A 13,841-nucleotide genomic window follows, 5' to 3' on the forward strand; every position below is an offset into this window, starting at 1 on the left:
TCTGTCTGTCTGTCCTGTCCTGTCCTGACCTGACTTGATTTGACCTGACCTCTCCTGTCCTGTTCTGTCTGTCTGTCTGTCTGTCTGTCTGTCTGGTCCTGGTCTGGTCTGTCTGTCTGTCTGTCTGTCCTGTCTGTCTGTCTTGCCTGTCTGTCTGTCTGTCTTGGTCTGTCTGTCTGTCTGTCCGTCCGTCCGTCCGTCCGTCCGTCCGTCCGTCCGTCCGTCCGTCCCTCCGTCCGTCCGTCCGTCTGTCTGTCTGTCTGTCTGTCTTGCCTGCCGTCTGTCTGTCTGTCTGCTGTCTGTCTGTCATGTCCTGTCCTGTCCTGTCCTGTCTGTCCTGTCTGTCCTGTCTGTCTGTCTGTCTGTCTGTCATGTCCTGTCCTGTCCTGTCCTGGACCCTGCCTGCCTGCCTGTCTGCCTGCCTTCCTGTCTGTCTGTCTGTCTGTCTGTCTGTCTGTCTGTCTGTCTGTCTGTCTGTCTGTCTTGCCTGCCTGCCTGTCTGTCTGTCTGTCTGTCTGTACTGTCTGTCTGTCTGTCCTGTCCTATCCTGTCCTGTCCTGTCTGTCTGTCCTGTCCTGTCTGTCTGTCCTGTCCTGTCTGCCCTGTCTATCTGTCTGTCCTGTCTGTCTGTCTGTCTGTCGGTCTGTCCTGTCCTGTCCTGTCCTGTCCTGTCTGTCTGTCTGTCTGTCCTGTCCTGTCCTGTCTGCCCTGTCTATCTGTCTGTCCTGTCTGTCCTGTCTGCTCTGTCTATCTGTCTGTCTGTCTGTCTGTCTGCCTTCCTGTCTCTCTGTCTGTCTGTCTGTCTGTCTGTCTGTCTGTCTGTCTGTCTGTCTGTCCTGTCCTGTCCTGTCTGTCTGTCTGTCTGTCTGTCCTGTCTCGTCTGTCTGTCTGTGTCTGTCTGTCCTGTCCTGTCTGTCTGTCTGTCTGTCTGTCTGTCGGTCCTGGTCTGGTCTCGTCTGGTCTGGTCTGGTCTGTCTGTCTGTCCTGTCCCTGTCCTGACCTGACCTGATTTGACCTGACCTGTCCTGTCCTGTCTGTCTGTCTGTCTGTCCTGTCTGTCTGTCTGTCTGTCTGTCTGTCTGTCTGTCTGTCTGTCTGTCTGTCTGTCCTGGTCTGGTCTGGGCTGGTCTGGTCTGGTCTGGTCTGTCTGTCTGTCTGTCTGTCTGTCTGTCTGTCTGTCCTGTCCTGTCCTGTCCTGTCCTGTCCTGTCCTGTCTGTCTGTCTGTCTGTCCTGTCTTGTCCTGTCCTGTCTGTCCCTGTCCTGTCTGTCTGTCTGTCTGTCTGTCTCTGTCTGTCCTGGTCTGTCTGTCTGTCCTGTCCTGTCCTGACCTGACCTGATTTGACCTGACCTGTCCTGTCCTGTCCTGTCTGTCTGTCTGTCTGTCTGTCTGTCTGTCTGTCTGTTGTGTTTGATTGTTTGTTCGTTTGTTCGTTTGTTGCTTGTTTCCTTGCAATTATGGCACATACCCGCTCTGGGCGATTGGCCAAGACTGCGTATTGTACTTGTTGCTGATAACTTCAAGAATGCGCATTATTAAACAAAAAAAGCTGAATTAAAGAAAAAAAGATGGCCATGATTCTTCATCGCCATCAGCCACAGCATCAACAAAGCGCAGCCTTACAGATCTATGTACCTCGCTTCTCCGCGAAAAGACGAAAAGTGACATGGTGTGTGCTTGCCTCTGTCACAAAAATTATGATTTATGACGTAGTAGATATCATGCAAGTATACTTGCATGATATCTACTGCGTGCAAGTATTGGTTGCCCCAAGAGAGCTAATAATGGGCTCTAGAAAGGCCACTCTTCCAGCTTTCATTGTGACTATGCTGCGTAACTCCGCGCAGAACTGGCGTTTTTTTTTAATACATTTCTTTTAAATGCGTTCCGGATTTCTTTCGCTACTTCCACGGCCGCTCCATACTTCCCCGTCATTCAGAATGACCGACCCACCGGGTATCTCACGAATTCAAACCGGACACAGCCTTACAGTAACGGTGCTGCGCAGTCACGAAGCCAGCAGCTCCGGCGCCGGAGCAAGGTAAATGTAAATGGTAGCGAAGCTTCCATAGAAGCCCATACGTTCAGAAAATGCTGCTCATCAGATGCTCATGGGGCTTAGCGCCATCTCTGTGAGGAGGGAACACTTCCGGCGGAACAAAAATAAAGCGGATGTGATGCAATATCCGGTAAAAAAGTGATGTCATTTTTTTGACACTAGCGCGAAATTTGACCTCAAATACTTTTCTTAAGCCCCTGATCGCTAAGGACTCGCGCTACGGCGAGCCGGCAAGCCTTTGGCGAGTGCGCTTGAAGCCAACGCTAGCTAAACTAATATCGACCCGTGACTAAACAGCGGTGTTTAAGTCTCATCATCATCATCATCATCATCAGCCTGTCTACGCCCACTGCAGGGCAAAGGCCTCTCCCATGTTCCGCCAATCAACTCGGTCCTGTGTTTTCTGCTGCCACGTTATACCTGCAAACTTCTTAATCTCATCTACCCACCTAATTTTTTGTCTCCCCCTCACGCGTTTGCCATCTCTGGAATCCAGTCAGTTACCCTTAATGACCACCGGTTATCCTGCCGACGTGCTACGTGGCCGGCCCATATCCATTTCTTCTTCTTAATTTCAACTATGATATCCTTAACCCCCGTTTGTTCCCTGACCCACTCTGCTCTCTTCCTGTCTCTTAAGGTTACACCTATCATTTTCCTTTCCATCGCTCGCTGCGTCGTCCTCAATTTAAGTTGAACCCTCTTTGTAAGTCTCCAGGTTTCTGCTCCGTAGGTAAGTACTGGTAAGATACAGCTGTTATATACCTTCCTCTTGAGAGATAGTGGTAGACTACCATTCATGATTTGATAGTGCTTGCCGAATGAGCCCCATCCCATCCTTATTCTCCTAGTTATTTCACTCTCATGGTTCGGCTCCGCGGTTACTACCTGTCCTAAGTAGACGTACTCCTTTACAACTTCCAGCGTCTCGCCACCTATCGCAAAGCGCTGTTCTCTGCCAAGATTGTTCCACATTACTTTAGTTTTATGCATATTAATTTTCAGACCTACTCTTCTACTTTCCGTATCCAGTTCAGTAATCATGAGCTGTAATTCGTCTCCCGCGTTACTCATCAATGCAATGTCATCAGCGAATCGCAGGTTACTGAGATACTCTCCATTAACTCTTATCCCTAATTCTTCCCAATCTAGGGCCCTGAAAACCTCCTGTAAACACGCGGTGAATAGCATTGGAGAGATCGTGTCTCCCTGTCGTACGCCCTTCTTTATTGGGATTCTGTCGCTTTCTTTATGAAGGACTATAGTGGCTGTGGATGCGCTGTAGATGTCTTCCATTATGTTTATATAGGCTTCGTCGATGCCCTGATTCCGCAGTGCTTGCATGACTGCTGATGTCTCCACCGAATCAAATGCCTTCTCGTAATCTATGAAGGCTATGTATAGGGGTTGGTTGTATTCCGCGCATTTCTCTATCACCTGATTGATAGTATGAATATGGTCTATTGTTGAGAAGCCTGTACGAAATCCTGCCTGGTCCCTTGGTTGATTAAACTCTAATGTCCTATTAATTCTGTTAGCAATTACTTTTGTGAATAGCTTGTAGACAACGGACAGTAAGCTGATGGGCCTGTAATTTTCAGGTCCTTGACGTCCCCTTTCTTATGGATCAAGATGATGTTGGCATTCCTCCAAGATTCTGGTATCCTCCCTGTCGAGAGACACTTCGTATACAGGGTGGCCAGTTTCTCTAACATAATCTCTCCACCGTCTTTCAGCAGGTCTGATGTTATCTGATCCTCACCAGCGGCTTTGCCTCTTTGCATTCCCTTTAGGGCTTTCTTTACTTCTCCTGTTAATACTGGTGGGATGTCAGATTCCTCTGGGATATTACTGCTTCTTACATTATCATCCTGACTGTCTCGGCTGCTGTACAGATCTTTGTAGAACTCTTCCGCTACCTCAACTATTCTATCCATATTGGTTGTGACCTTGCCATCCTTGTCCCTTAATGCATACATCTGATTTTTGCCTATGCACAGTTTTGTCTTCGTAGCTTTGAGGCTTCTTCCGTTCTTTAGAGCATGCTCAATTCTCTCCATATTATACTTTCTTATGTCGGCTACTTTACGCTAAGTCTAAGTCTACCGCCGCTTTACGCTAAGTTTAAGTCTACCGCCGTTCAATTCGCCTTGGTTTACTAGGAAACCTTATTCTTGGAGCTTTTATTCTGCGTTCGTGTCATCTTCCATAGCGTGAATAAAGTAGGCAGCAGCGTACCTCTCATGTTTGCAACGTTGCTGATTTGCTTCGCACATGCGCAGGGGACTTAAAGAGCGCATTGCATGTGTGCTTTAGTTCTAATGAGAAGAAATGACGCCTGGTCACGCCAAAATAATGATATTTCAGTTTTATTCAACGGTCACAATAACGCAAGTTTATCACACCCTACACAATGCGCAACAAATGTAATAAGTATAACAAGTGCGTACACTACATGCACTATGTTTTGCCTTATGTTCCGATAAATCAACCTTACGTGTAACGTATGCAGACGTGCGAAATGTAGCGCGACAGATAACTTAGCGATCTGCTCACCGATAGCAGGAAATAAAGTAGGCACTGCGTGTTCACGAAGGAAACCGGGCAGCAGGAATACTGATCCATGAAAATCCAGCAAGCACACTACTCCGAACCGTTGCCCCGGTGTCTTATCTAGAAGAGAGGGCTCCCCAGGCATACGCATGTTGCTATTGCATTCTTGGAACACCACATCGTTTCAGCGAGTACCGAGGAAAGCGTTGGGCGTGAAATGTTAGCCGCGTCGTGCCGTTGCCCGTTGAACAGCGCAGCCAACACGCTCACCAACGACGAAACGCACCTCACAAATTCGCGAACATCATAATCAAATTCTCACCACAATATTTCACAGAACGCATGCAAGTGCGAAACACCAGAATACGTGAGGGGGCGTGTCGTTGAAGACGAACTTACGAGCGCGCCTTTCGATGCACCGCAAGGGCTGCACTGAATAACAATGACGTGCGCCTCTCTTCGTGGGGCGCTAAGAAAAAGGTTTTGCGTAATAATTAAACACTATCATACATTGTTGAGACATTACACCTACATAATATTGTTCAGAAACTAAATGTAACTTGTAAAACATAAAGATTGCTTCACCCTTGAATAAAACTTGGTTTTCCGGTATTAGTGTTTGTTCCCTCCAAACATAGTCGCGCTTCAATCGCAGCACCCATAATTCCCCTTGCTGGTGTCGTTGGCAATAGGTTCTGAACCGCTTTTCGCCCGAAGCTTCACGACCCATTTGAATCGACCTTGCAGGGGCTGCGGGCTTGGTCACGTCAGAAGTGATGACGAGCGAAAACTGGCGACCAGCGTGCGATAAGAACAGGGCGGATGATATCGTGATTCCTACCGACCCACCGCCTCTGGCAAAAGATGGCAGCCCTATGCAAGCGATGAAAATTCTGGTCTATATTTCGGTATCCATCGTCATATATGCTTGCCGTCTTTGACTCAATTTCAGTTCTTATTTAAAAATTAGTTTGAAGAGCGTCGAAGACGCGGACATACAAGAAAGCGCTTAAAACTCACTGTCCACTTCCACTGTTGGCTTATTCGGTGAGCTTCGAACTAATTTTTGAATATGAACGTCTACCAGCTAGCCCAACTCGCCATCTTGTTGCAATTTGCGTACACACATGTGCAACAGAACTTAGCACGCCTTTAACGTCACTGCAGCCTTTTAATGTCGCTACTATTTATTCGTCTGTGATTTGCCCACAGTAAAGAATCTCCTGTGCCTGTGCAATTGGCAATGTGTCTGTCGATATTTTAACAACTAAAAAAAGCGGATTACCTTATATTTAGGTCTGGTGGTCCCATGCCACCAAATTCCCACAGGGTGGGTGCCCTCCCAAGCGACTATGTACTTCGTTCTGCCGAGCATCAGGCCGGAAGTGCGCTTGTACCTATTTTACCTGTAGGTACCCGGCGGCAGCGATGCTTTGCCTCCCGCAGCAGCGGTGGATGCTCAACTACCGTTTTTACTCGAATCTAGGCCGGGCCCGATTCTAAGCCGACCCCCGAAATTCGCAAGGCCAGAAAAGAAAAAAAAAACCTAATCATTGTGCTCGACTCTAAGCCGACCCCCCTCTCCACCCCCACCCCCCCCACTTTCGCACACCATTTTTTCGAAAAAAAAAACATCGGCTTAGATTAGAATAAAGACGGTATTTCATCAAGGCTGTGGTGGTTTAACGAGCGCATAGGGATTTTTGCAGAACCTTATGGGGCCACCTTTCGAGATAAGTAACCATGAACAACCGAGCGCGAGGTCTGCGTACTCACCTACCCCTTAGAAAATAACCGGTGGGTTTCCGGTCAGCACTGGAAACCGAACCCGGTACCTGCCGCATCGGAAGCGGACACTAACCATGTAGCCGCCGCTGCGGTGGCTACATGGTTGACTGGACTAATGTATGCTACCCTCGACGACTTCTCGGCTCTGAGCAGATGTGCTGGTCGACGCGACCCTGGCCCATCGAGCCGCGCTCAATTTCCTGCACAAACACTGACTTGATCTCCTGCTTATAGAAATTTCTGGTCCAGTTCCTGCTTCATTTTTGTCTGCACCTCCATCATTTGTTTATTTCATTCGTCTTTCTGTCATCCTCTCTTCATACCTTCTATTTAATTCCTCCACCACGTAAGGGAAGGCAGGCGCTGTGCCAATGCCCCTCTCGGCGGCAGTTGTCAGCCTGTTCCGTCCCTCTTTGCTTTGTGTCATTTTATGTGCGTTTACGCATATCAAATAATAATAACAGTAATAATAGGAAGAAGTAGAAGAAAAAGTGCGTGCTCTTGAAATGCTAAGCATAATTCACAATCACTGCGGCTTATGTGGAAATGAGCACGCCGATGTGGAGGCAAAGATGGCTCGCATTAACGCCTCGCCAGTTCATATCCCACTTTCACGGCAGGACACTAATACCCTTCTGTACACATGCAAAGGTGCAGTACAAGCTGCACAGATTACGAAGAAAGGAGTAATGACACAAAAATTTTGGCCTCTCGTTTTTGTGCTGCAATGTGTTGCTGGGGGCCTGTTAGTCATAACAAGGCACATCCTTTGCTGCAGCGCGCGAATGATAATTAATTACAGAGTCCTCATTACCGACCAGCGTCAGTTTCGGTATCAAGAACGACAGGCCTCCGGGTGCACCTATCGCCACCTAGCGAGTGCAGCGCTCGATCATGTCAGCACACAGAACTGTGACGCACTTCCGCGCGGTTCGCGAGCAGCCGCCGAGAAGTAGGCTCCTGGAGCAAACGCGGCAAGTAAACATGGCGGCTATGACGTCATCATAACTTGTTGCAGCGTGGTTACGTGAGAGAAGTATAGGGTGTCCCAAGGGTCCCCTTTGAGGGTGTCAGTAGCGCGAGGATGTCGATCGCTCACGCAAACTTCAAAATTCATTTAAAATAACTTTCAAATTATATTCGCTGTTGGTATTTTGCAGATGATATACGCATGTTCACCGGAATCGATCCCGCAGGCTATCTCGGCCGCGAAATTTTGTGTCGGTAAAGAGTGGCGTTCACTCGTCGTTACCACAACTCAGCACGGTCAAAGCGTTGATTCAGGCCGACATTTCAGACTTTCGACCATAATGTTTCTCTCTCTCTCATTGTTAGATTGTTTCTACCACATTTTGTTTTCTCAGCAGGTTGATATACGCGTCCAAACATTGATAACAATGAATAATAAATCGAGATTAGTCATCTAGATCTTACAGTAATTCATTAGTTATAAGGGAAACACTCAATCTTTCTTTGGTGTCCTCGTTTGTTTTGTGCCGTTGTTGTTAGCACGGTTAGCAGTCGAAAGGCTGCGTTACGATACGATATGATACAGGCAGCTAGGTTTGGCGGGAAAGCTCGAGCGAATAGTCATCAGGCATTGGGTATACCAAGAGAACTCCCAAGGTTTCCCGATGAGTTGGTGATGATGATAACAACGACTTATGAGTAATTTCCCATATGTCATTCGGCGTCAGAGATTGAGAACACATCGACACCGATCTGCGGAATGATGACATCTATCCGATGTTTATCGTATCACGATATACTTCCGATTGCCGAAGGGATGAAGAACTTTGTGAACAAGTTTAGCTGAAATTTACCGGAAATAGTGCGCTTTATATATCTGTGAACTCGCTATACAGGAACGTAGAATGGGAGAATGTACACTACTTCATGTGTCTAATGATTCATAATTAGTCTAGTGATTCGTGCATCTAATCACGTGGCTGGGACTTAGAAATAGACTCCTCCAGTAAACGTTTTAAATGGGCCCTGTTCCGTTAGTGTTTTGGATATGGAAAGCTGTATACACGCCTCCCAGAGTACACAGTATTCTAAATCGTTTACATTTTTTATTCTAAATACAGTTATCGGTCTATATATAGTCTAACCGCCGATGTTGTTGAATTTACAGCCATTCACTTATTTCTCAATGTCTCCGTGATTTCCCGGGTACGGGAAATGGCGGAGGCGTTCTAAATCGCAAAAAATAACGACAGGCGCTTGAGCTGCCCATCTTTTGCTCTTATTGATGAGGAAGTTATCAATCATGAATGGTAGTCTACCACTGTCCCTCAAGAGGAAAGTATATAAAAGCTCCATCTTACCGGTACTCACCTACGAAGCAGAAACCTGGAGACTTACAAAGAGGGTTAAACTTAAATTGAGGACGACGCAGAGGGCGATGGAAAGGAAAATGATAGGTGTAACCTTAAGAGACAGGAAGAGAGCAGAGTGGGCCAGGGAACAAACGGGGGTTAAGGATATCATAGTTGAAAATCAAGAAGAAATGGATATGGGCCGAGCACGTAGCACGTCGGCAGCATAACCGGTGGTCATTAAGGGTAACTGACTGGATTCCAAGAGATGGCAAACGCGTGAGGGGGACACAGAAAATTAGGTGGGTAGATGAGATTAAGAAGTTTGTAGGTATAACGTGGCAGCAGAAAGCACAGGACTGGGTTGATTGGCGGAACATGGGAGAGGCCTTTGTCCTGCAGTGGGCGTAGACAGGCTGATGATGATAATGATGATGATGATGAGGAGGAGGAGGAGGAGGAGGAAGTGGCTTCCTTAAAACGTGCGCAGTTTCTTATCTTCTAAACAGGATATTATTGCTGTGGTTGTTGGCTATCTTTAGAGGGGGAGGGGGGCCAGGATTTTGTTGTAAATCTTTTTTGACCAATATATCTTTGGTGTTTTTTATAATCAACATTCAGTTGTTAGACAACGCCTGTGTCGTCGTTTCTTTTACTCGTCCGTGTTCCGTTTGCGCTGGCTGTCATGAACCATTAGCAAATTGTGCTTTTACTTATTGTATAATCATGCATTTATCGGAGATACCCAGTGCTCCCCTTTGTGTTCAATATGTCTCAGTGTGTACAATTATGCTGTTCGTCGTAATGTTTTTCTTTCCGTGTTTTGTAGCGTTAGCTACACTTGCCTAGCCGGAGCCGATTTCGCGTGGAGCGTCATGAGCCGTGCTGCGCATGCGCGAGGATCAGTGATGTCACATAGCTGGGTCACGGAACTGGCATCTCACGCGCTCTCCGACACCGCCGCACGCGGATCGCCACTGCTGGTCTGCGCCGCATTCGAGAAGAGTGACGTCGTAGACACAGTGGCGCCAGCGCGCGCGCAGCTATTCGCCTTCGCTGTGCAATCGCCGTCTGACACTGCGCTGGGGCCACATGATAGCGCCTCTGACTGGCGTTTGCAGGTGGGTAACGCCATGGAGAAGGAGAGCGCAGAAGAGCCGAGAAGCTTATCTCATCGGATCGCGAAGTAGTTTCCTGGCAATTAGCAGGTCAGCGTACCAAGAATCACCAGAAGAAGGCTAAACGTGCTGCGGAGACACTGGAGGAAAGGGAGGAACGTCTAGTAATGCGGCGTCGCCAGGATGCTGAGCAACAGACAATTCCAAATACTGTGTTGGGGCCATAGAGACGGCAGCGTGTTACTTCACTGACCACCAAGCCGTCTTTGTGGCAATAGAGAAGGAACCTGACGTTGAGCAAAAATAAATATGCATATGCCACATAATGGGTATACCGTGTGTGTGTGTCACTGGAGCAGCAGCAAGCATGACAATCAAGCTAATCCTAAACAATCTGGAAAGCTAAGAATAATCAGCTGAACCTTTGCTAACGCTACGCATATCCTGGCACAGCCGAGCTAAGCCACTGCAATTTTTTTCTAAAACTGTTATAAAAATATGGTAATGTATGTTTGGCTTTTTTTTGTATTGTAGAACAATGTATTCAATCAGAAGTGATGCCGTGCTTTCTGCATGATGTTTTGCAATTATTACTTTGTCAGCGTGTCTTTGTGTGATGCTATTTATTTATGTTGCTTTTGCAGAGAAGAGTTTTATATGCCCACTCCTGCTTAAGCCCGGTAAATAGATCGGCAGTACGTATCAAACAAACAAACAAACAAACAAACAAACAAACAAACAAACAAACAAACAAACAAACAAACAAACAAACAAACAAACATCTTCTAGTCCGATATCTAGGCAGTGCAACGTGCTATACAGCTAGAACGCGGCCTTCATTCAGCACCAGATGCACGGATGCACACCGCACCGAACCTGGCGTTCGTTCAAGCGACGCGGCCTCTCAGCTATGTATACCACCGACGACTCCGAAAGCAGAGAGCTGAATCAGCGAGTGCCTTCCTTGACTGACGCTTATATCCCACTTAACCGCTTACTTGTTTCTTTGCTTTTGTGTCGCGTCGGTGCACTTTTAATGAATGTATTTATTAGTGAACACTCTGCCCTTCGGCATATGCACATTCTTATACCTTTCTTTTGTTTTCTTTTTGTCTCTTCTATCGAGATAATCAATCCTTTTTTTTTTTTATGGAACTGGGTGACATGAGTGCGAGTTCTTTCTTGCGACTTTTGCCAACGGCTCTAGCCGCTTGCAACCACCTAATTTCTTGTTGTTGTGTTGTTGCTGTTGTTTTCTGGCTCGTTACCGAATGATGGTGCAGAAAGAACGTCGCTATATGCAATGGAGTCAGTGTTTTATGGGAAACTATAGGAGAACACGAGACTCTGCTACAGTTTATTAGTTTATGATTGCGATAGCAGGCTGGACGCGGCCCGCGGACGAGCCCCCTTAGGGAGACTTGCTCTTCTCAGGACCAAATAAAGTTCTGTTCAGTTACAACGGTGACCTGCTTTCCCACATAGTCACGATTCGATAAAGCACAAAACAGAACAGAACCGCGAACATCGCACTTTTTTTAGCATCAGGATTCTCGTCTCTAGTCGCGCAGTAATTCAATGTAATGAAACCAACTTTCCGTCACAAACTACCGCCGATGGCGCATGAGTAATGCTAGATTTCTCCAGCGTTGTGTAGCTTTTTTTGCTGTGTACAGATTTGTTCGCTTCCTGTAAGGTTTCTTTGTCGTCGTCGTCGTCATCGTTGTTGTTGTTGTTGTTGTTGTTGTCGTCGTCGTCGTCTTCTCGTTGTTCACGTATTTGTTGTCGTTGCTGTTGGTGCTGTTGTTGTTTTGTTTGTTTTCATTCACACAAGTGGCCCATACCCACGATGGGGTATTGGCCAACGCACGGTGTGGATAAAGCTAGCTTTCTCAATAAAAAAAAAGTTACAGACGTTGTATATGGCTGAAACAACATGCACCATGCAGAAGATATATTGACTAATTTTGTTCAGGGTATCGTTTACGAAGCTACCCGCCCTCCTCTCGAGACTTTTTACCCTCGGTGTACTTCAATGTTATTTCTTCGCAGTTTTGTCACGACGTGCGCACTCACCTCGTCGCATGCCGCGCACCGGGGCTTGAGCGTCTCGGCGTAGTGTCGCTCGCAGTAGAGCGTTCCGTCCTTGGCGCAGTAGGTCAGGTCGACGAGCAGCTCGTTGCAGGTGCCGCACACGAAGCAAGCCGGATGCCAGGCGACCATCTCGCCGAACTTGGGCGCAATCACCGCCAGCTCACCGCCAGGCAGCACACCGCCGCACTTGTGGCACTCCTGTGGGAAAGAAAGCGTTATTGACAGAGGTTTGATTGATTGATTGATTGATTGATTGATTGATTGATTGATTGATTGATTGATTGATTGATTGATTGATTGATTGATTGATTGATTGATTGATTGATTGATTGATTGATTGATTGATTGATTGATTAGCCTGATGCCTTCTGTGGGAGCATGGAGGCAAAAAAAAGAATAGGAGGGCGTCCACAAGCCAACCTACTCAGAAGCCGCTAGCTCCTCGTGTTTATGTCACAATTCCCATCATGCTCCTCTTTCGTTTTATTTTTTGCCGGGCTCGTGGGAAAAAAAAACAAAAATTGACGAGCGAGCGCGCCTAGCGTGCACAAGCCAATCTCCTCAGACGCGGCTCACCCCAGGGCTGGGCAGAGATACTCAGAAAAGTATTCCGGAATACAGATATCGAAATACATGAGCTGGAAGCCTAAAATACAGATACTGAGATACATTTGCTTTTAACGTAACGGGATATTTCGAAGATACTTTTGCAATAAGACGAAAAAAGTATTCCGGAATACAGTTACAGCGATACAGATACTGGAATACTTTTTTTATTTGAAACATGCTCATACTACGCAAAGACACTTATTAGTGCAGCATAATGTTGTAATTAAAGTTACAGCGCATCGAAACGTTCAGTTCATTTATTTATTTAATACAGTACCCTCAGCGCCATTAAGACATTGCAGGGGAGGGGGTGGACAAAGTACATAATTAGCAATAATGACATAATTACAAGTATCAATTGCAATAAAAATACACTATTTCACAGCAACAATAACAAGGATTGGACACCGAAATCGACATACTTGGCGAACAAGCTAAGCTATGTTAGAAATAGCACACTTTCAGCAAATCACTCGAATCACTAATGAACACCAGTGAATTGAGGAAAAGTATGCATTTACTTCGCACATAAGATCTGCTTTACTGAGAAGGTTGCTTCTAACAGCGTCGGTTCAGCCTCAGCACAAGACTCACGAAAGAAAAAAAGTCTGTCCAGCGCTGAAGGCGAGCACAAATTCGTGTTATAGTGAATAAATATTGCCTTCATAGCCGGATAGCCCTGCAGCGTGGCGATATCTCTTCTCGGGTCATCTATAGATACCGAAACGCTTCCGCCCTCACTTGGGTTGTTCTGACTGTTCAGAATCCGAAGTCTGTCCCCATCTTCGGAATCCTAAGCCGTCTGACCCTGTCGGCTTCAATGAAGCTGTCACCACCACCGACGCTACCAGCACCCATTTCAGAAAGCCGCAACAGGCGAAGTCGGCTCCGGCGGTGGGGGAGCCTGCTACCACAAAAGACCGTTTCACGCATGTAATCAATTAGGAACGCACCCTGACATTGGAGAGGTGGCTCAAAGCGCGTCAAAGATAGCCATCTTCTAGTCCCTTCCGCCGCGACTACGGGAACTGCTTTTGGAAGTGCCGCCGCTTTGAGAACTGAATGCACGCGAAGCATTGCAAAGCCTGTTCCAAGGCGGTATCCGCGCGGGGGGTCGGTAAGTAATAGTTTACCACCCGAAAAAAATTAGGCGTGCTGCACTGACCTTGAGAGACAGCGACTTTCCTCGGCAGAGGCCGACAACACTGCCCCCGCGATTCTGCCGTCTGCGGCGTCGCGCGCTTTACCACATGGACCATTCTGTGCTTGAGCGGAAACCATCGCCGCCCTATCTGTCGGT

General features: G+C 47.0%; 1 protein-coding gene across 1 annotated transcript in view; it reads right to left on the reverse strand.

Annotated features, from left to right (window-relative positions):
* LOC119397384 (prickle planar cell polarity protein 3) overlaps nt 1–13,841 on the reverse strand; it is a 541,771-nt gene that overhangs the window by 446,551 nt on the left and 81,379 nt on the right. The window contains exon 4 of the mRNA XM_037664815.2: nt 11,911–12,130. Within this exon, the coding sequence (XP_037520743.2) occupies nt 11,911–12,130 (220 nt within the window). The remainder of the gene's footprint in view (nt 1–11,910; nt 12,131–13,841) is intronic.

This window comes from Rhipicephalus sanguineus, chromosome 6 (assembly GCF_013339695.2).
Source record: "Rhipicephalus sanguineus isolate Rsan-2018 chromosome 6, BIME_Rsan_1.4, whole genome shotgun sequence".
NCBI lineage: Eukaryota > Metazoa > Arthropoda > Arachnida > Ixodida > Ixodidae > Rhipicephalus > Rhipicephalus sanguineus.